This window comes from Artemia sp. Qi Xiang Cuo, chromosome 16 (assembly GCF_049724085.1).
Source record: "Artemia sp. Qi Xiang Cuo chromosome 16, ASM4972408v1, whole genome shotgun sequence".
In the NCBI taxonomy this organism is placed as follows: Eukaryota; Metazoa; Arthropoda; class Branchiopoda; order Anostraca; family Artemiidae; genus Artemia; species Artemia sp. Qi Xiang Cuo.
This window is the reverse complement of record NC_142809.1, coordinates 26,532,315-26,554,362: the sequence shown is the minus strand read 5'-3', so window position 1 is coordinate 26,554,362 and position 22,048 is coordinate 26,532,315. Positions and strand designations below refer to the sequence as shown.

The following is a 22,048-nucleotide window of genomic DNA, read 5'->3' as shown; positions in this document are numbered from 1 at the left end:
TTCTTTACTCGATTTTTTGGAGCAGTGCGATATTACCATGAAACTGTTCTTTTTTTCGATATTTTATTGTCACCTATTTAATTGATTTGGTTTAGTCCTTGCTTCTTTTTTAACTTCGTATACCTTCCATTCAACATTCCAGTTTTCATCTAATTTTTTGTTGTTCATCTGATTCTTTTGTAGTTTCTTGATGCTACTATTGATTTTTTTCTTTTTTTTTTAACGTAGTTTTCCACTATTTTTTCCAAAAAAAAAGTTATAAAAAGGTAGAATAAAGCTGCATCGGCAAAGGGTAGCTTGTGCAAAGTGCACTTATGAAAATTTCACTATTTCTTTAGACAAGCGACTCAGGTTTACTGGCAAAGTTCACCCGACCTATTGAGAAGGACAAAAAACGACAAGTTTTGGCGAATGGACTTGGATCACCCACTCCACGGTCTAAATCTCAAAGTGTAAGAAGTTATCCATGAATGTAGCACTTCGCTTGCAACTTATATCACTTCCATTACAAATTCCCTTAACAGACTTTTACCCGCATTTGACAAAGTCATTCTAAGACTCTTGATTTAGCTCTATATTATCATAAAATTGCTTACTCTGTTTATGCTAGTACATTTATAAAAAAAGAAGAAAAAACATGCATCTTCTAGTAGTGCATTCACTAGTAACAATAACCCAGTAACTGTTGTAGAGCTCCTGTATTTGATCAAGGAAGTTCCTCTGCTTCTAACACGCATTCCTATGCTAAATTGAAACATTCCTGTCATCTAGTTTTGCACAGAGGTCTTTTTTCATGACCCTTGGGATTGTAGGTTAAAAAAAGAAACAGAAAAAACTGCATGTTGCCTGTCATGAAGTGTTTTCTCATGCAATTTTGTACGCTCAAATCAAAACCGTTTTTAGATGATCAAAAAAGGAAGTGTTTTTGTGTAATTACTTCAATTATTACGAATTTGGGAGTACTATTGTAATACAGATGTCCAAAATCAAAACACGTTAAGTAAATATTTTGTAAACGGTGGACTTGCTCCTTGTAAACTAAATACGAGTCATTGGAGTATTTTTAATTCACATGATTTAATAACCCAAAGGCTGTTGGGCCCGCTCCCCCTTTATATCGTTTGAAAGGATGAGGAGAATGTGGTTGGTGTTTTCCGGAGGAATCTTCTAAGGATAATCTCAGGGACTTGTTTGAATGACCGTAGCATATAACAAACAAAAAGCTGCACAAAAGGCTTGGTTCAGTCCCACTTCGTGGAGCTATTGTGAAAAAGGTTAAGATTGTTAGGTTGAGTTTTACTGGTGAAGAATGATTAAGGATGCCGAAAATCGTGTTTTTTAAACATCCATCCGAGATGAAGTAAAAGTAAGACCTCCTCCAATGGGAAGGAAAGAAGTCATGAAAAGTGACATAAAGGGAATTGGAACTAGGCGGGAGAGAGTAAAAAATGAATCCTTGAACTTGAATATATTAAGACTGGGGGATGAGTGTTTGTAGCTATCTTGATTTTTGGTGGGTAAGACTAAGTGCCCAAGTTGTTTCTTTTTTGGGCCTGCTACTCGCTTTAGCCTCTATGGGGGGAGGGGGAGTACTCTAATATCTTCTTTTTGTGTTATTTGGACAGTTAAACGATAGGGTTTGTGGATCGTATTTAACTTGGTGGTAAAATTCTGGTAAAAAGTTCAATTTGGTGGTTTTTGAATTGTTGTAATCCCTTGTCAAAATATATTCAAATATTTTTGCAATTACCAGTTTTATCGCTCTTTACGCAATTTAATGTAAGCTTTTCCATGCATGAAAATCTTCAGTTTTTCCAAAGAAGTGTAACCACGTCATTGCAATATTACAATGATGTATGCAAATATTACGTCACTGACATAAATTTTTTTCCTAAAATTAAGACTTAACGAATTTTCTTAAACTTCTGACCTATCTAAATCGATTTTTTAGACCAGAATATCCCAGAATACAAATTTTACCGAAAAAATTGGAGCTGTTTTCGAGAAAAAATAAATAAATAAATATAAAATTATTGCTCACTTGTAAAGATTGGAGATTGATAAAAAAAGATTGGTAAAAATTGGAGCAGCCCCGTTTCATATATGACTGGTGAGTATTATATATATATATATATATATATATATATATATATATATATATATATATATATATATATATATATATATATATATATATATATATATATATATATATATATATATATATATATATATATATATATATATATATATATATATATATATATATATATATATATATATATATATATATATATATATATATATATATATATATATATATATATATATATATAGTAACGGGAACTGTTATGCTTCCAAATGAACATTAAATTAGAAGTGGTGCCTTTTTACAATTACATTTTTTTTTATTGGACCTTCAACGTTTGCCTCGTCTTGTCTTTTGTTATTATGAAAGACATATCACAGAGCCTTTGTTTCTTTCAATTGTTCAGGTGGTGTGACGAAAACTTTTCTTTTCTTCCAACGATTTATCTTGTCCAGGTTTTAGATTTTCAAAGGTATGGAAGGCATTGGCAATTACCCATATTTCATTTAATTGTTCAGGTGGGGAGATAAAAATTTTCCATTTGGTTTTGACTTGTCTTTTGTCATTATGAGAGACATATCACCAAACCTTTTGTTTCTTTTTATTTGTCAGGTGGTGGTACAAATCTTCTTTTTCTTCCAACGATTTATCCAGTGCATATTTTTGATTTTCAAAAGTATGGTAGCTATTGATGACCTTATCCATGTCAAAATTCAAAACCCAATCGTCATCACTATTATGCTCAATTTGTTTGGTTCGTCACACCTCGGCTTATCTTTCGTCATTATGAGGTACGTATCGCTGAAGCTTTGTTTTTTTAACAAAGGTATGGGGCACGCGGCAGGCTTCTATATATAGATTCTCACTGTCGCTTGTCTGCTAAACGCAGACAATTTGAGCCTTTTCTTGATGTCATGACGTCCAAATGGACCTCAAATTAGAAGTGGTGCCTTTGTAAAATTACATTTTTTTTTATTTATTTGACCTTTACTTTTGCATCCGCTTGTCTTTTGTCATTATGAAAGAATGACAAATGCTCATTTTTTTAATATAATCGGTAAAAGTAAGATATGGTACTTTTCCATGCACACGAAAAATGGTTGTAAAATATATTATACATGTTATATGGTTTAAAAAAGGAAAAAAGTAAATATGAGACTGTGCGTATTTCTTTAGCAGAAGTTCAAGAATCACTGTGTTTGCTGTTACACAAGGATCACACAGTTTCACCGTCGCGTTCAAAAGCGAAAATCCAACTTCCTTTTTGAATATGTGAATGCTGTTACTGTTAAAATCGATGAATTTAGTTGTGACGTACATGAAGAAACGAAAAGTAATGAAAAGAAGGTAGAAACAAAGAGACAAGAAGTTTTTTTTGACACTGTAAGTTTATTGTGAGCGTTTGTGTTCATAACTGGGAGCACCGTTGACATCGCTTGCTTAGCACGTTTGACAATTTGTGTGAAAAGTTTTTGAAGGCAAGTCCTGGAAGCTGCAGGTCTGCACCTATGACTTTGTAAAACCTTTATTAAGCTCTGAAAAGAAAAATTAATTCCTGGGTACTGTCAATATTATGCAGTTGTTTTTAATTTGCCCCCTCTCCTTCCGCTGTAAGACTAATATAGGAGTTGTTTGCCTAAGGATTTATCGTATTCAATCCGGTGTTTCTTCCTTGAGACGAACATTTTACAAATAAATCTATTATTTTTCTTCGAAATTCAAAAGAATTTTCTTTTGGTAGAATAGGTAGAATAGAACTATAGCCAAAAGTAAACTCATTTCTAATGATGGTTGAAGCAGTAGCTGCAATCTAGTGAAGTACGAACCACGGCCCATAGTAACCAAAAATTAAAAACGTGTTTAAAAATAACTTCCAAGTGAAAAAAATTTCCATTTATATCTGATTCGATCACTTTTACTGCCTTTATTTCTATTATTGGATATCGTTATTTAAAAGCTCTCAAGATAAATTGCTTTTCAGAAATTTTATAGCTATTTCTTTATGCATAAAGTTTTGCAGCATTTTTCAATAATTTTAGAATCCAGTTTGTTTTGAATGGCGATTAAAACTAATGAGTACCGGGGTCAATCATCTTTACCAATCGGAAAGCACATGCACCCGATGTCACCCTGACTCCAAAATCACTAGAGTGTCAATATTTTCAGCATTATTTTCTTTTTCAAATAAAGTTACATGTCCTTTTTAGCATAGGTGTACTTCTTACTCCTTCTTGTATAGAAATATCTTCTCAACGTTAAAATATGTATGAGGGAATGACATATCGGATTAGTAATCCTTCAGCTAATTAAACAGCGTCTGACTCATACGCTTTATTTTTTTCAATTAAGAGTGAAAAGAGGGAAGGGGTGAGGGAGAGAAAAAAAGAGACTGACTTGCAGATAGACAGAGTCAGGGAGGGGGGATGAGAAATTTAAAGATTTCTTTGGTGTCTAAGGAAATGGGTTAGGACCAGTACCAAAGATGGTAAAAAAATAATACGATATCCTTGATTTTGCATGCATTTATAAGAAATATAAACTAGCTATTTTATTTTCAGGTGGCAAGTGAAACTCTGGAATATCTGCATGTAATTCTTCATCAGTATAGGCATGATAATACATTGGCGGAAGTCTGTCTGAAACTGCTTCTAAATTTATCTTTCTCTACTATGGCTAGGGGTCAGATGATAAAACTAGGGTATATTGATCTACTAGTCAAACTTTTAGGTAAGAAACGAATATCCCAAATTTATCTTTCTCTACTAAGGCTAGGGGTCAGATGATAAAACTAGGGTATATTGATCTACTAGTCAAACTTTTAGGTAAGAAACGAATATACCATAATTTATCTTTCTCTACTATGGCTAGGGGTCAGATGATAAAACTAGGTTATATTTATATACTAGTCAAAATTTTAGTTAAGAAACGAATATCCCAAATTTATCTTTCTCTACTATGGCTAGGGGTCAGATGATAAAACTAGGTTATATTGATCTACTAGTCAAACTTATAGGTAAGAAACGAATATCCCATAATTTATCTTTCTCTACTATGGCTAGGGGTCAGATGATAAAACTAGGGTATATTGATCTACTAGTCAAACTTTTAGGTAAGAAACGAATATCCCAAATTTATCTTTCTCTACTATGGCTAGGGGTCAGATGATAAAACTAGGGTATATTGATCTACTAGTCAAACTTTTAGGTAAGAAACGAATATCCCATAATTTATCTTTCTCTACTATGTCTAGGGGTCAGATGATAAAACTAGGGTATATTTATGTACTAGTCAAACTTTTAGGTAAGAAACGAATATCCCAAATTTATCTTTCTCTACTATGGCTAGGGGTCAGATGATAAAACTAGGGTATATTGATCTACTAGTCAAACTTTTAGGTAAGAAACGAATATCCCATAATTTATCTTTCTATACTATGGCTAGGGGTCAGATGATAAAACTAGGGTATATTGATCTACTAGTCAAACTTTTAGGTAAGAAACGAATATCCCAAATTTATCTTTCTCTACTATGGCTAGGGGTCAGATGATAAAACTAGGGTATATTGATCTAATAGTCAAACTTTTATGTAAGAAACGAATATCCCATAATTTATCTTTCTCTACTATGGCTAGGGGTCAGATGATAAAACTAGGGTATATTGATCTACTAGTCAAACTTTTAGGTAAGAAACGAATAGCCCAAATTTATCTTTCTCTACTATGGCTAGGGGTCAGATGATAAAACTAGGGTATATTGATCTACTAGTCAAACTTTTAGGTAAGAAACGAATATCCCATAATTTCAAAATTATTAATTTTCAAGCTATCAATACTAGATTCTGTGGTAGCAAAGTAGATTGATGCTTTGCTTGGCAAAAACGGAGCATGAGGTTTGATTTGCTGTCGCAAGGTTGGGTGACAAGCCTGTTGCTAGTGTTGCCTGTGCCAGTGAAAAAGACCCAGCAACTGAAAACCGATTACGCCCCGTATTCCATCAATGGTATGTTGGTGTGTATAGAAGGCCGATTAGAGTGTTTGCGAAGTATGCTTTCTCTTTTCGTCATATTCTTCCGGTGCTGTGGTCTGACACGCCATCTTCTATTAGGGATATTGCTAAAACGTCTGGCTTCCGTGAGCAGTTGAGGCACCATTGCCTGCAGGTTTATGAATTCTAATAATTTTTTTCTTTCTTTTTGTTCTCAAGTAGTTCTATATGTTTAATATATTTTATATATTTTTTTTGGTTTTGTTGTGAAATGGAAACCCGAATGCATTGATAGAAGTGAATGTAATTTTTTTTTTGGGTGGCAATACAAGCCCAGGTTACTGGGCTTCATGCTTTTTTGTTGATTTTTTTGTGAATAAATTGTATCTCCATTGAAAAAAATGGCCCTGGAGGATCTGTTTCCTTTTTTATGAATACCAGGCATTTGGATATGTCTGAATCCATTATTATTTTTATTTTAACAAATTTGCTGAAATTAAAATAAAAGTTCAAAATAGGGATAAAATTATTTTTAATAGACAGTGTATAGAAATTCACAAAAATACCAGATATTTCGGTCACATATACAGTAACCATATCTGGTATTTTTGTGAATTTCTATACACTGTCTATTAAAAAGGATTTGATCCCTATTTTGAACTTTTATTTTATCGTTATCGAAAGGCAGTGTGGTCTCCAAAATTATCTACTTTGCTGAAATTATTTTGATAACATTTGGTGGCAACTAGATTGGTAGATTTTGACTAAAATCACAGATGTGTCTTTTATGTTAAGTTAATAAAGCAAAAAATCCCAACGACTGGAGAAACGAGGACAAAAACAGCCAGTGAAAAACAGAACCAAAATTTATGCAAATATTGTGGTTGAGACCTCCACTCAACCGTCCTCAGTGCAGAATAATAAAAAAAAATAAAAAAAATAAAAGTTCGAAGGACAATATATAAACCAAACCTCAAAACAAACACCGAAATTAAAATAAGGACCCTTTCGAAGCAACGATGAAAGGGTAATGATGAAAGAATAAATTAAAGATATTTTGCAATGACAAGAATGATCACAGTTCTCATATATTAAAAAAAACTGGTTTATAAGGTAGAGCAATATTGAGTAACTGGAATTGTTTGATAGAAATTGCTATGTAGGAAATCTACGGTATTGGAAACTGGAGATGTTTACTGGAATTTATTTATTTTTTTCTCTCCTAAGAAATTGCCCAGTTCTTGTTTAATCATTTCTAAAAATAGTCTGGTTTGCTATTGTCCTTTTTCTTATCAAATTTTCCTTCTGTCATAAGTAAAATATTCAAAATTAAATGTGGGTCGGTTTCTATTTTTATATAGTTAACAAAACTGAAATAGGGAAATACCATGTTCAAAATAATTTCTAGGCAATTTTCTTTTTCTAAAATTCTTATTAGAACTTCGAACCTATATATAGGTGCTAATAAATCCTGATATTATTAGTATTAATTTAAAAAATATAATTTTTTCTCCGAAAAAAGGGTTTTCAAAGAAAAGTTAAAAGCTACATTAAACCATAGACGAGCATAAATAAAGTCAAATAATTATCAAACAGTTCATGGTAACGAACTATAAGTAAGGAGTGACTCGGCCTAATGGTAAGCGAAACTCTAAAAAACGGAATTGCGACATTAATAAAACATTAAAAAAATCGAATTATTGTGCTGATTCCAAATATTTAAGATTCATTAAGTTTAGGGTTACCCATTAAAAGCTACAAGCTTGAGAAAATTCGCCCGATTTTCGAAAAAGCAGAGAAACACCCCCTGAAAGTCACGGAATCTTAATGAAAATCACCACATCAGATTCAGTGTATCAAATAACTGTAGAGGTTTCAAGCTCCTATCTTCAAAAATGTGAAATTTTACATTTTTTTACCCGAACAAAGATCACCGATGCGTGTTTGTTTGTTTGTTTTTTGTCTCCTGGCGTAATCTAATCAAACCAATGGTCCTATAATATCGGGAGACAGTTAATTCGAACGGAAATTAAAAGTTCTAGTGTACTTTTTAAGTGACCAAAAAGATTGAATGGTAGCTAGCCTCCCTCTCACTCCCCATTCCCCCCAAAGTCGTCCGATCAAAATTTTGTGATAACTATTTTGTACAACATCGTTTAAAGGTGCAATACATATGCCTTTGTGGATGACATGACCCCCCCCCTCCCTCACAGCTCCCGGAGCAATGGCTGTAAGTTATTAAATTTGCCTGTTTTTTACGTACAGCATTTATCATTGGTAAATATTCAGACATTTTTTTTTGGGGGGGGGGAGGATTTCCTGAAGGGGGTGGGTTTCCACGGGAAGAATTTTCTGTGGGGAGGGATGTTTTTGGGGGCGAACTTTCCAGAGGTAATTTTAAACGGGGGTAATTTGACACAATGCCTGTACGAATTTTTTTTTTATTTGTCTTACTTTTTCGTCTTACTTTTTTATTTGTCTTACTGTTTGCGGACTCAATCTTGCAGGTGGAGATGTTCCAGGGGAATGGTCCAGGAGAAATTTCCAGCGGGGTTGGAATTATTTGGACTATTTTTCGCAGGAGGAATTCTCAATGGAAATTTTCCGCGGAACAAATTGTCCATGGTACATTTTTTCGTGGGAGCAACTCTCAAATGGGGGGGGGGGGGGTTCCGGGAAAAAAATTCTATGGAAGTAGAGATCTCCGGCATGATTTGGAAAACGACTAGAAATTAAAGTCTTTTTCAAACGAAAGTTTGCGAAGAAGAATTTTTTAGCCGCAATTGCCCGCAAAAAATTATACGGGGGGGGGGGAATTCTTATCGAGGGTGGAATGAATAGAATTCGCTATCAATGAATAAATGGCACCCAATACAAACATAAACTACCACAAACAGGAATAGGGATAACGCCCCTCAAGCCTTCTAAAGGTGAGTGTCATTGAACTGAAAATAATTTTTTTTATTTCGAGCTGCGTGTTTTCATTTATCATAAGATCAACAAGAAAAAAAGAAAACCACCATAATAACTAAGATTACTGAAAAGAAGTGATGAAAAGACTTACTGTTTAATATATAGTAATATTCATTCCTGGGACTCTCAGCAATTTTGGATTCATCAAACAGTTCATAGTAATGAACTGTAAGTAAGGAGTGTACCGATATTACGAATTACCGATAAAGGATCTGTACCGATATTACGGTACAGATCCTTTTACGGTACATATTTTTTACGATCCTTTTACGGTACATATTTTTTACGGTCCTTTTACGGTACAGATCGAAAGGACTGTACCGATATTACGAATTCCGAAAATTTACCGAAATTATATTACCGGACTTCTAAAAAAAGGAATTTTCATAGCAATTAACACATAAAAAAAAATTAGATTTTTACGTTGTTTTCAAACATATCAAATTCATAAGTTTAATGTTACACATAAAAAGCTATGAACCTGAGGAAATTTGCCCGATTTTCAAAATAGGAGGGCTTTTTGCCACCAAACTATGATTTTGCCCCAAAGAGAACCAAGTTTGCTATCGACTGAAAATTTTAAGATAGCCAATAAGAAAACCATATATCGGGTTTCCCAGTTGCAGAGCAAGTAATGCTGCTCGGTAGTGCACTCGTGTTTGAAAAATCACATAGTATATGCAAGGTAAATGGTTAATATGAACATTTATTTTAGTACTTGATTTAACTAAGTTGATTCACTTTATTTTTCTTAAAATTATGGTTAGTCATGCATAATTATACATCAGCTATTATAAAGGGGGGGCACTGTAGAGATGGGTATGGTGCCAGATGCCTTAAAGAGTGCATCTTTCAGTGATTTTAAATGGTAATATTCCTTCTTTTTTTCAATGCATTTAAACATATGTGTTTTCGGGACATTTTTGCAAGGGGGAGGGAGTAACCGTGGTCGAAACAATTTTTTCTACATATTAAGTTCTTCGAGGTACAAGGAGCTACGACTGTAAGCTTCAAGCGAATTTTGACAAGCAGTTGGCTGGCCCCCTACCTCCCACCTCAGGTAACAAAGTGTTTGATTCTTATGATCGATAGAACGATCCCTGAAATTTTTAAGATAATCACAAAATCAACATCATACAGGACCTCCAATGTCTTGTATAAAACCAATGTGTAAGCAATTGGCAATTTGCATTACTTATGGTCCTTGCCACAGGGGCTTTGGGGTTATTTCACCCTGGAGGCTTATTAACTGGACGTCTCAACCATTCTGAACAAATTGACTATCTCTAAACTGTGATTAGATGTCTTAGGGGGGTCACAGGGCACTGGGTAGCCCAAAAATGGCATGGGAGGGGCTTGTTACCTCCAGTCCCTTTCGAAAGGCACCAGAGCTTTGAATTTCCAATCGAATGCTCTTCCAAGTTTCTAATGCCACCTCTTCAAAACGAACTGGCCAGGAAAAAAAAAACAGATAAATAATATGTCGAAGGCAAATAGCTTTTTATTTTGGCAGCGCTATGGCGCTGCATTTCAGATGCAGCGATCGCTGTTTTCAGACACAAAAGTAATGTTAGGCTTTAAGTTTGTTTAACCGTTGAGAAGATTGTGATTGTGCAGAAGATTATAGCCTTTGTAGATGCTGAATCTTTTCTATTTCAGGATCATCTTCACTTGCTCCACATTCTATTCGTTTGATCTACCAGCTTTCAGTAGATGAACCAAATCGTTATCTTCTAACAAAATGCGAACAATTGTTGTATCAGGTATTTGAACCCATCAATAACCAAATTGATTGAGTAAAATTTTTGAATTTCTTGCCTAAGTGTTGTTTATCTTCATCTTGATTCATTCTTGAAGACATTTGTTAAAATTAAGGCTTTATGTAAATAGTGGAAAGAATGACAGGAAGGCATTTTGACCAAATAATTAATAGCAGATTGCACTACAAATGAACTTATAGACATTCTTCATACTTAAGCAATCGCGTACAAATCCTAAGCATTCCCCTGGACTATTAGTAAGTTTGATTTAAACTTCCTTAGTTTTAATGTTTTTAGTTATTTATTATAATAAATTAGTTATTAAAATTTATTAAATATTTGGTTATTAGTAATTTAGTCGTTTATGTTTTTGTTTGTAAATAAAAAAATTGAATTGAATTTGAATTGAAAAAATTTTGAAACGTCCTTACTGTCTGTTTTAATTTACTTGTCCTTGGAACAATCTCGTAACCCGCACAGAATAGGACATTTTTGATTAATTATTGCATACTCCTATATCCAAATGCAATATTAGATACTTCGGACGGAGGTGCGGCATGGGTTTGTTCGACAAGTTTACAAGAGTGTCAACCTGGAAAAACTTGGAACGTTTTTCCCGTTTTTCAACCTGGGAAGGTTTTTTTCCAAGTTGAGAAAGGTCATACCAGATCAGAAGAAGAATAAATGTTTTCCTAGAAGAAAGGGACCTTTTTTTCGGCTTTTTAGTTTCGAAATTATGCCCCCCCAATAATTAAAAAAATATATTTGTTGTGGGCACAACATTTAATAAACTTGAAAAACCTAATACCTGGCTTAATCTCATAGCAATTGATTTTCAAAAAGATTTTAGGCAGTGTTTCAAGTTGACCCCTATTTTCAAGTAGTTAAATACCTGAAGACATATATACCTGGTAAATACCTCGTATATTCTAATCTTCTCTTGTTTTAAAATGGTGTGCCCCAGTGAATCCTGTTATGCCCAATTTATTGCGATGATAAATACCTTGGTGTGGTTTATTCTGAGAGATGAAATTTGTTGATGATTTAGCTGTCTTGAGACATGTAGCCAAAATTTAGAACTAGCTTTACGGATATACTAGAAGAGATACCTGATGAAGCTATTGCTAGTATGAAAGTTAATTCATCAAATTTGACAATTAATACAGCCAATTTTCTTAAAACACTCCCTTATCTCATTCGCTTTATTTCCCCCCTGAAATGTCGGTTAGCACTATGAAATTACTGGGTGTTACTATTTCAAGTGACTTAAAGTAGCATTTAGGTTTGAACGATATTTTATTCCGTACCAATACCTCATTCTCCCTCCTGAAGCTCCTTAAAAAGTTTAATTGTCCTAAATCACTCTGCTTGAAAATTTTCCTTTCATTTGTCTCCCCGATCATTGAGCCCTCATGTTCTGTTTGGAATCGTCAAGGAATTTTTGGACAGAATAAAGGCAGTCTAAAAAAGATGCTTAAGAAATGCCTAAGGGTAAAGACTCTTTATATTTCCCCGTTCTGCCCGGACAATGCGGTAACCCTCAAAGAAAGGAGCACGAGAATTTCTGGACGTTTTGCCAGTAATGCTCTCATCAACTTCTGGAGAAATATCCTTTTCTTTAGTCGTTCCCCCCTTAGACCTCACCACCCATGTTCCGCCTCAACAAAAAAAAAACATTTTTACCCCAGTCATGGCGTATAAATGGGGTAAGAAAAAAACACACACAGAAAGATTCAGAAGAATCTTCCTCTATATAATTCGGACGTTAAATAACAGAGTGCCTTTCCCTCTTTCCTTATATCTCCCTTCTGTGTCCCATTGTATAAAACTAGCTTTACTAGTTATGGACATTCTATTTGTATAATTTCGTTTAAACTTTCGTTTCTAATTTTACTAATTTTCTTTACAACTTTCGTTTCCTACTTAAAAAAATAATTAATAAACGATCCTAATATTGTTTCTAATCTTTTTGACATGTTTAATTATTTATCTGTTTTCGTTTTTTTACCACTCTTGTCATCTTTGATTTTTTGTGACTCTGAAACGCGAATTCAGCGCATATGAAGCTGAGCCAGTTTTTTGGAAATAAATCTTATCTCTTATCTTGTCTTTCCCATTCTCTTAAAACATCCTATTATTTTCACGTTTTGATAAATGCAACATTTTATTGTGAAGAAAATCTGGAAAATGCAACCAGACGGCATAATAGTGAAATATTGTACTGGCATGTTAATAAATTAAGATGGAATAGCCAATCTGGATTTTCCCCAATTAAAGATAGGAATGAGTCCACAATTAGTGATAAGAAAAGAATCAATGAGAGATTGGCAGAATATTTTGAGAATGTACTAAACCGTGATAGAGTTACAGGAAATGATAAATAAAGGAATGATAAAGTTTGTGACACTTTGGAAGTGAAGGAAGATTCATTTTGCGAGGGAAACTTAGTGACAGTACTAAAAGGATAAAAAAATAATTAAGCACCAGGTACCGATAGGTAAATGACCTTGTTTACCAGATAAATACATTAAAGTGGTTAGTTCTAGGTACGAGAATACGATTGCTGGAGTTAAGGTAGGGAGTGAGGTTAGTAGCTGGTTTCGTATAAAATCAGGAGTTAAGCCTAGTCGTGTCCCATCCTCATTTATATTTGCCATTTTGATGGATTGTTTACTAAGGACCACAGCAAAGGCAATGGGAGAACACGGAATCCATTGGAAGTAAAACTCTCCTAGACTTAGATTGTACTGATGATGCTTCAGACTACCTTGTTAGTCTTCTTGACACCATTCTTAAGAACCTTGAAAGCCCTGACGCTTGGTTAAATCTTTTATTAACTGATATCCAGAAGCGTGCCGGGGCCCGCCGCCGGGCCCTGGCACTCGGCGTGCAATGCAACTAAATTTATTCCCATACTGCAGTCTATTTAAAGGTGTTTGATATCTGCTTGCACTCGGCACGCGGCATGCTTCTATATATGGATTCTTTATATGGATTCTCATTGTCGTTTGTCTTTGTAACCGCAGACAATTTGATGTCTTTTCATACTGAAGTCTTTTCAAAAACATTTGATTATTAAAGCAAGTCCAATTTCTAACAACGATTTCTACTGAGCTTCAATCTATTGGTTTTATTTTTTAAGGTTTTTGAATTATTTCAATCCCTTGTTAAAATAGATACAAGTATTTTTGCAATTACCAATGTTTTTGCTCTTTTCTCAATTAAATGTCTTTTCATACTATTGAATTGTTGTAATCCCTTGTTAAAATATATACAAATATTTTTGGCAATTACTAGTTTTTTGCTCTTTACGCCATTAAATTTTTTTTTCATATTGAGTCTATTCAAAGATATTTGATTATTACAGCAAGTCCGTTTTCCAACAACGATTTCTACTAAGCTTCCAACTATTGGTTTTATTGTTTAAGGTTTTTAATTTGTTGTAATCCTTTGTTAAAATATATACAAATATTTTTGCAGTTACCAGTTTCTTGCTCTTTACGCAATTAAATCTCTTTTCATACTGAAGTCTATTACAAGATATTTGGTTATTAACGTAAGTCCGATTTCTAACAACAATATCTACTAAGCTTTAAAATTTTTGTTTTATCTTTTAAAGGTTTTTAATTGTTGTAATCCCATGTTAAAATATATACAAATATTTTTGCAATTTCCATTTTTAAGCAATTCAACGTCTTTTCATACTGTACTCTATTCAATTACAGCAAGTCCGATCTCTAATAACGATGTCTACTAAGCTTCAAACTTTTGGTTTTCTTTTTTAAGGTTTTTGAATTGTTGTAATTCCCTGTTAAGATATATACAAATATTTTTGCAATTACCATTTTTTTGCTCTTTAGGCAATTTAACGTCTTGGAAACAAGATTAGAATATCTTGTTTCTAGAAGATCAAGGTTAGAAGATAATGTATTAGAAGATTAGAAACAAGTGAAGGTGAAGAGGCGATGTTGGGTAACGAGAATATCGATCAAATGGACAGCGTCACTTACTTAAGTAGTATCATAGTAGTATTTCAAATCCCTTTTTCTTCACAATTGAAAAAAGTTTGGGAGAATGGGAAGGTCAGTCTGAAGGTCAGCTTAGAAACAAGTGAAGGTGAAGAGACGATGTTGGGTAACGAGAAGATCGATCAAGTGGACAGCATCACTTACTTAAGTAGTATCATAGTAGTATTTTAAATCCCTTTTTCTTCACAATTAAAAAAAGTTTGGGAGAATAGGAAGGTCAGTCTGCGAACCAAGATTAGTATATTGGAAGCTACATTGATGACAGCGGTGAAGTATGGTTCTGAAGCATGGGTGCTCTGATAGACGGAGGAGGTTTCGCTAGATTTTTTCCAGAGAAATTATCTAAGGATTGTTTTGAGTAGCCGACTGACTGACTTTATCTCAAACAGTAAGCTGTTCGAAAAACTTCGATCCCGCTTTCTAGGGCTATAATGAGAGAAATGGCTAGGACACGCTGTGCAAATAAAGGATGAAAATTTTCCAAAGATAGTCCTAGTCATCCAACCGCCTAAGGCTAAGTGAAAGCAGGTCGTGAGGATGTTGTAAGGAAAGGTGTAAGTAATATGGGGCTTCTTTGGAAGGTGTAAAGAGGGCGATTTTAAATAGATTGGGATGGAGGAGGAGCGTACGTAACTGTGTATGCCTCAGGTGCGTCGTGCCTTAGTGAGCATAGATGAGAGAGAATTCCTCTCCTTCTAAGATTGGATCTAAAGAATAGCCGGCCTCCTACGTTCCATCCAATTTTAAATTTTTAATTCAAAATCCCACTTTTTGTGTTTTGGTCCCACTTTGTTGAAAAAATCCCCCGATGCTTCCATAGTATTGAACTAATGCGTGTACTTGTTGTACATCAAGCTGTATTTAGTCTTGTCGTGAAGCCCAGCAGACGGTGACGTTTTGTTTTTCCAGAGGTTTCGTCTGAGGGTGGCAAGATCAGCGAATTCCAGTCACAGACGGTCTCAGTGACGGAATTATTATTTAAACCTTCTGATTGGCTCGAGATCGGACTTCACTGTCCTGAGCCAAGTCTTCCTTTGGCTTCCTGTTCTCTTCTTACATGAAGGCATCGGTAGACATTTAAGATGGTTGACTGCCTATCTTTGATTAGATTTTAGATAACTCATTTATAACATTTTTATCGAATCTCGCACTATCAGCAGTAGTTTTCAACATTCTCACTATGACTCTTGAGGATGGTTATCTTGCAGTTGGGATAGGGTAGACTGTCTTTGTGAACGTATATATACCTTGCGACTACCGCACAATAGCATTTAAAGAACGTTTTCTCAAAACTTCAAACATTGTTGCTTGGTGCTACTAATAAAGCTGTCGAGTTTTTGATTGCTGTTTGTCTTCATTTTCTCTGCACAAACATTGGATACTCTTCAATTACTTGTATCTTTAAACTATTGCAGAGACATCTGCTTTTTACTCTTGAGAAAATAATTCTGACGGTATTTTCAACTTAAATCATGTCATTCATTCTAGTGCTATCAAAACTTTTCTTTAGTCAGTTTATATTAATCATGAATATGATGACCATTTGTCACTATAATTTGATATTCAGACGGAACTCCATCAAATTATGCATGTACTCTGCAGAAAAAAAAATAAACGGTTTACCTTTTGGAAGAAAATTAAAAGACTGTACCACTTTAGTATTGAGGTACCCACTCTCATACTTCTTTCCAACTTCTGCAGTGTTCAGTGCATCTCAATGAAAGAAAATGAGTGGCTTCAGCTTTTTTCGTATTTGAAATCTACAGGAGATTTAAAACTGCATCTCAAAAGTCTGTTAAGGTGTTCGATATACAAAATTTTTAAGTTTAAGCTGGATTTTGGCTCAAATTTAGGTCTGTTGTGGCAAGCTTAAAAAAGGCGCTTTTTTTAGACACCAGGCAAAAAAAATAAATAAAAAAAAATAAAACTACTATACGCACAAAAAAAAAGATCATCAGAGCCGTCATTTTCCATCCTCACGAAAATAATGGACAATTGGTAGTATTTGTGATAAGGTGATAGGATTCACCTTCCCCCATTTCATCTGAATCATTAGCAAAACATTACTCTTGAATAATGTCCATGTTGAGATAACGTATAGGCTCTAATTATATAAAATAATTAGAAAAATTTCGGACCAGATAGGAGACATAACTCAAACCAACAAAACACTAGAAGAAACTTTCTCAAGAATTTCAGAAATACAAATTTTGAGAGTAATAGGATATTACACCCAGCCGTACATCCCTACGAACAAACAAATTGGAAGAATACAGGGTTCTATTAGTTTTAATTTGAAGATGGGAATAAGCCATATCAAAACTTTGAAAGAGAAATTGCTGAAGGGTTAATACTTTGACTATAAACAGAATAAAGAACCTGACTATATGCTAGTTAGAAACTGAATTTAATTAAATTGTATATATGTCACCATGAATGTTTGAAATTCGTGAGCCTAAGCTAACTTTAATTTTTACCATCATAGTTTGCGTAAGACTGAAAAAGCTGATTCGCAAAGCTAATTGAATCCAAGCCGAGAAAAAGGAATTTTGGACATTCACCGGTGAATGTTGACATTAACCAGATTTTGGACATTCACGGTAACATATACAACAAATTAAATAGAAGTATGTAGAATGCATAAGGGTATCCATAACGCTTGTAGTTTATGTATAATTAAATTATTTATCTGTTTGTGGAATGGTAAGTTTAAGCAGTGGCGTCAATTCATGGGAAGTTTTGGGGATGAAAGAACATATTTTTCAAAATCCAGGGGGGAGTGGTGCAAGTTTTCATTTTTTCAATTAAAATACCAAACAAGAGGGCATTTTCAATGAAAATATCCCCAAAAACATAGTTTTCAAAATCGAGGTGGGCGAGGGTAAAAATCTAGAGGGCACACGCCCCCCTAAGTTGGTGCCACTGGGTTCAATTAGTGTTTTATTTCTTTGATTTCATTGTGAAAAACTAAAAAAAAAACTCAAAAATGACAAATCCCCTCTCTCCTAGATTTTGACAAATGTATGTCAAATATTTTTCTTGAAAAATACCTTTCAAATCCGTCTTTTTTTCAATTTCTTCGATGAAAATACAAAAAAAAGACAACTTTCAATAAAATATCCCCAAAAAAGTGTCTTCTAAAACATGGTCGGAAGATTTAAGGGTCCCCGCCTCAATTTGCGCCACTGAGTTTAAGCATCATGTTGGTTCTTTGATATCAATGTGTGATTTCCCATTGTCCGGTTTTAACAACCAGGAAAATAACCCTGATTTTTTTTTACAGTTGAACAAGCTCATATCCTCCCCTGCTAACTGGTCTGATGAATTATTAGCACTTTGTATCAATTTGTGCTTAGATGAGGGAAGTACACGCTCTTTCGCTGAGAATCCTGAACAGCTTTATTTACTTGGAACCAAGGCGAAAAATGGGCTCATTTTAAGACTATTGCGAACTGCCAGTCAATACCTGCCGTTGCCTCTTGCTAAAGTGAGTTGTTTATTTTAATTTTTCAAAACTTTTTTCTAGGTTTGTTGACTTATTGTCAAGGGTTTTCATAATACCAAGGTATATTGCTGTAATCTTATATGCAAGGCCATATCCAGGGGGGGTGCCCGACTCGTAAAAATGTAATAAAACGAATATAAAAATTTGTTGATGATTTTTTTAATTAAATTTTTTTAACCCAAATCTTCTTATTATTTCTGAAAACGTCTTGTAAAAAATATATGATTGAGCCGAAAAAAAGAAGAAAAGTAAAAATTGGGTATTAATTTAAAAACCTTTTTCACAGAATAAGTTTTCAAAGAAGAGTAAAGTGTTATATGGAACCAAAAATGAGCAGAAATAAAGTCAAATAACAACTGAAACCCAAAATGAACGGCAATTACAATAATAGTCAAGTCAAATTCAAAACAAGCAGAAACCAAAATGAGTAGGGCTGAAGCCCCCCATGCCTTCTAAAGACCAGAGCATAATTTGAACTTAACCGAAAACAATTCTTGTTTCAAGCTGAATGTTTCGATTTCTTATAATTTTGAGAAAAAAGCACCTTCATAACCAAGATTATTTAAAAAACAACAAATGGATCTAACAGGCGACATAGCCCCCTAAGTTGCATCTGTTGTCTCTGTGGATGGCCAGCCGCTCAGTGACGAAGCTGCCCGGGTCAGTCGATGGAAAGACCATTTCTCGGGCCTCCTCAACGCCAAAGCCGTAGCGCAGACTGACCAGGAACTCATCAGCCTAGCCGCCAGCACCCAGAAACTGCTGACAAGTGACACAGAAACTCCTTTCACGTCATCAGAAATCTACAAAGCAGTAAAACGTTTGAAGAACAACAAAGCGGCAGGCGTATATGGAATATCTGCTGAGCTCCTGAAGTATGCTGAACCGGCGATGCTACTTTGGCTCTGTATGCTGTTTTCTGTGGTTTGGCGCACAGAATGGATCCCAAAGGACTGGCGAGCTGGTATAATCCTGCCCTTATGGAAGAGAGAGGGGAGCAAGAGCATCTGTTCGAACTACAGAGGCATTAATTTGGTTTCGCCGGTGATTTTTTACTCGGATGAGTTTTTTTTGGCTGTTCGTATGGGCACTATAGTTTTTATTAATTCTTATCTGCCTTATGATGACCGTTCCTCTAGATCGATGGCTAGATTTTCTAAAGCCTGTAACATATTGAAGTTTCTAGTTGAAAAACTTCTTTCTTTTTCTCTAGATTTTTTGATCTTTGGTGACATCAATACGGATATAAACAGCTCATCAGTGAGATGTAATTTGCTATAGGATTCCCTTCCATCCTATCATATTATTCCCAAAACTCATCTATATCCTAATATTTATCATTCAGGCAGCAAGAACAATATTGATCACAGTATCTGTTCAGCTAGTATTATTACATCAATAGTGCTTGTACATGCTGAAGAACAAGACTTAGACCATCTCCCTATCTCACTTACTCTTACGCTGAATTTAAACCCTGCTAGTTTTTGTAAAGTACCCCAGTCTTCAAAATGCTTTGAAAAAAGTAATTGGAAGAAAGCTGATGTTCCTCTTTATGCGTTTACGCTAACAAGGCTGCTGTCTGCTATACGAGTTCCCTATCATCTGCTTCAGAGCTCTATACACGTGAATTGCAAAAAGGACCTGGATTGCTATTATAATCAAATAATTAAATGTCTAAAAGATGCCAAGGCAGTTGCAGTGCCGCTGCAACGTGTTAGACGTGGTACGCAAAAACCTATTTGGTCTTTAGATGCTAATTTAAAAACTTTGAAAAATAAAGCTAAGTTTTGGTTAAAAGTTTGGAATGAATGTGATAGACCGCCCTGTGGTATTGTTTCTGACCTTAAGCGTAAGACCCGCAGGGAATATAAAAAATATCTTAAGTCTATGCGTTATCGTGGTATGGATTTTCCAGTGTCAAAGAGAGAATGGCGAAAAGTTATTAATTCTGAGTCGATTAGAAGTGATGTACCAAATAGTGATTGTCTTTCTGCATCTGCTTGGCATGACCATTACTCGTCTATTTTTTCTAATGTTAATTACCATGTGCATTCTTTGTATTCTCATTCTCTTTCTACTATTTTTAGTACCCCTCTATCTCAGCGTCTCTGTGTTCCTATTTCTCTTTCATCTGTAATTGAAGCAATTAAGAAACTTAAATCAGATAATGTTGATAATGATGGTATATCTAGATTTCACCTTTTATTAGATTGCTCCCCCTTATTAACCATATACACCTACTTCTCCAGATGTGTATTTGTACTTCTAGTGTACCGGAGAGTTTTTTGTGTGGTACTGTCTCTTCAATTTTAAATAAGGGTAATTCTCCTTTTATTTGCTCTTCTTACCGACCTATTACTGTCTCTTGCACTTTTAGTAAAGTTCTTGAGCATGTTTTAATACCTTTTGTGACTAATAATATGCTTGAGAGAGATAACAAGTTCGGATTTAAGCCCGGAGTAGGTTGTCAACACACACATCGTGTATTATCTTCTTTGCTCCTTGAAGATTCTTCTAGGGGAAGGAGTATATATCTTTTTACTTTAGATCTATCAAAAGCTTTTGATAGTGTATGTCATAGTCAGCTTTTTCTGCTCTTCGTGGTTACGGTGTCAATCTATCGGTTATTTTGCTTCTTCGGTACTGGTACTCTAATTCTTTTTTTCGGCTGAAATCTCTGCCTGCATCTAATATTAAATTGAAAAGAGGTTTAAGGCAAGGTGGAGTTTTATCTCCGACCCTTTTTAATTTGTGTATTTCAGGAGTTCTGGCAAAGATATCGGCTACCTATCTCTCCGGTTTTTCTGATGTTTCATACCTGGCTTACGCTGATGATCTGCTTCTTATAAGCCGTACTAAGACTGGTTTATCTAACATGGTTTCTCGTGTTGCTACTTCTTTTTCAGACATAGGCCTTTCTCTTAATGTAGATAAATGTAAATTTCTTTCTTTTAATAATATTTCTAGTACTGCCCTTCGCTGTAGTGGCTTTACTATCCCTCTCGTAGATTCTCTTCGATGGCACGGTATTTTTATTACTAATAGTCTTCCAAGCTTGCGCCAGAGCACAGTCTCAGATATTAATGTGAAAATTAAATTAGGATATGCTAAGATTGTTGCCAATAGAGGTAAATATAATAAACTCGCGTTGGCCAAGCTCTACTCAACTTTTTGTGACCATTCAATTCTTTTGCTTCTGGAATTTTCCTCCTTCTGAAGAAAACTGAGTTAAAAAGAATCCGGATTAATTATTTTAGATTTTGTAAATTTTTGTTGTTTCTTCCACCTTGGACCAAAAACCGGGTAATTATTAATAAATTTCTTGTTCCTAATATTACTGAAAAACTGGAAGCACTACACAGAAAACTTTCAAATACTGCTTGTATCCGTTTTTCTCCGCACCATCACCTTATCAGGTTTTTTCAGTCCTAAGTTATTTTTCTTTTATTTGTTTAGTTGTTTTTCTCTGTTTGGTCATTCTACAATTTAGATTTGTAAAGAGTGAGTAAAAATCCAATAATGATAATATTAATGCCTTTTTATTAGATTTTGCAAGTTGTCAGTTTTTTTTTTTTTTTTTCCTCTTTTCCCCCTCCTTTCACGTTATTTTTTTTTTTTTTTTTTTTGCTCTCGTTTATGTTAAATTATTATGTGTTACACTGTAATTTTGTAATTTTTGATTTATATATTGTCTTGTGTCGCATTTTTT

The 22,048-nt window shown here is 34.4% G+C and overlaps 1 protein-coding gene across 2 annotated transcripts in view; it reads left to right on the top strand.

Moving 5' to 3' along the window:
• Kap3 (kinesin associated protein 3) overlaps window positions 1-22,048 on the top strand; it is a 288,557-nt gene that overhangs the window by 229,126 nt on the left and 37,383 nt on the right. Inside the window, exons 8-11 of one of the 2 annotated variants that reach the window (XM_089102281.1) lie at window positions 339-452; window positions 4,648-4,816; window positions 10,706-10,809; window positions 18,118-18,321. In XM_089102281.1, coding sequence (XP_088958407.1) covers window positions 339-452; window positions 4,648-4,816; window positions 10,706-10,809; window positions 18,118-18,321 — 591 coding nt within the window. The remainder of the gene's footprint in view (window positions 1-338; window positions 453-4,647; window positions 4,817-10,705; window positions 10,810-18,117; window positions 18,322-22,048) is intronic. The other variant, XM_089102282.1, reaches the window with a different exon arrangement.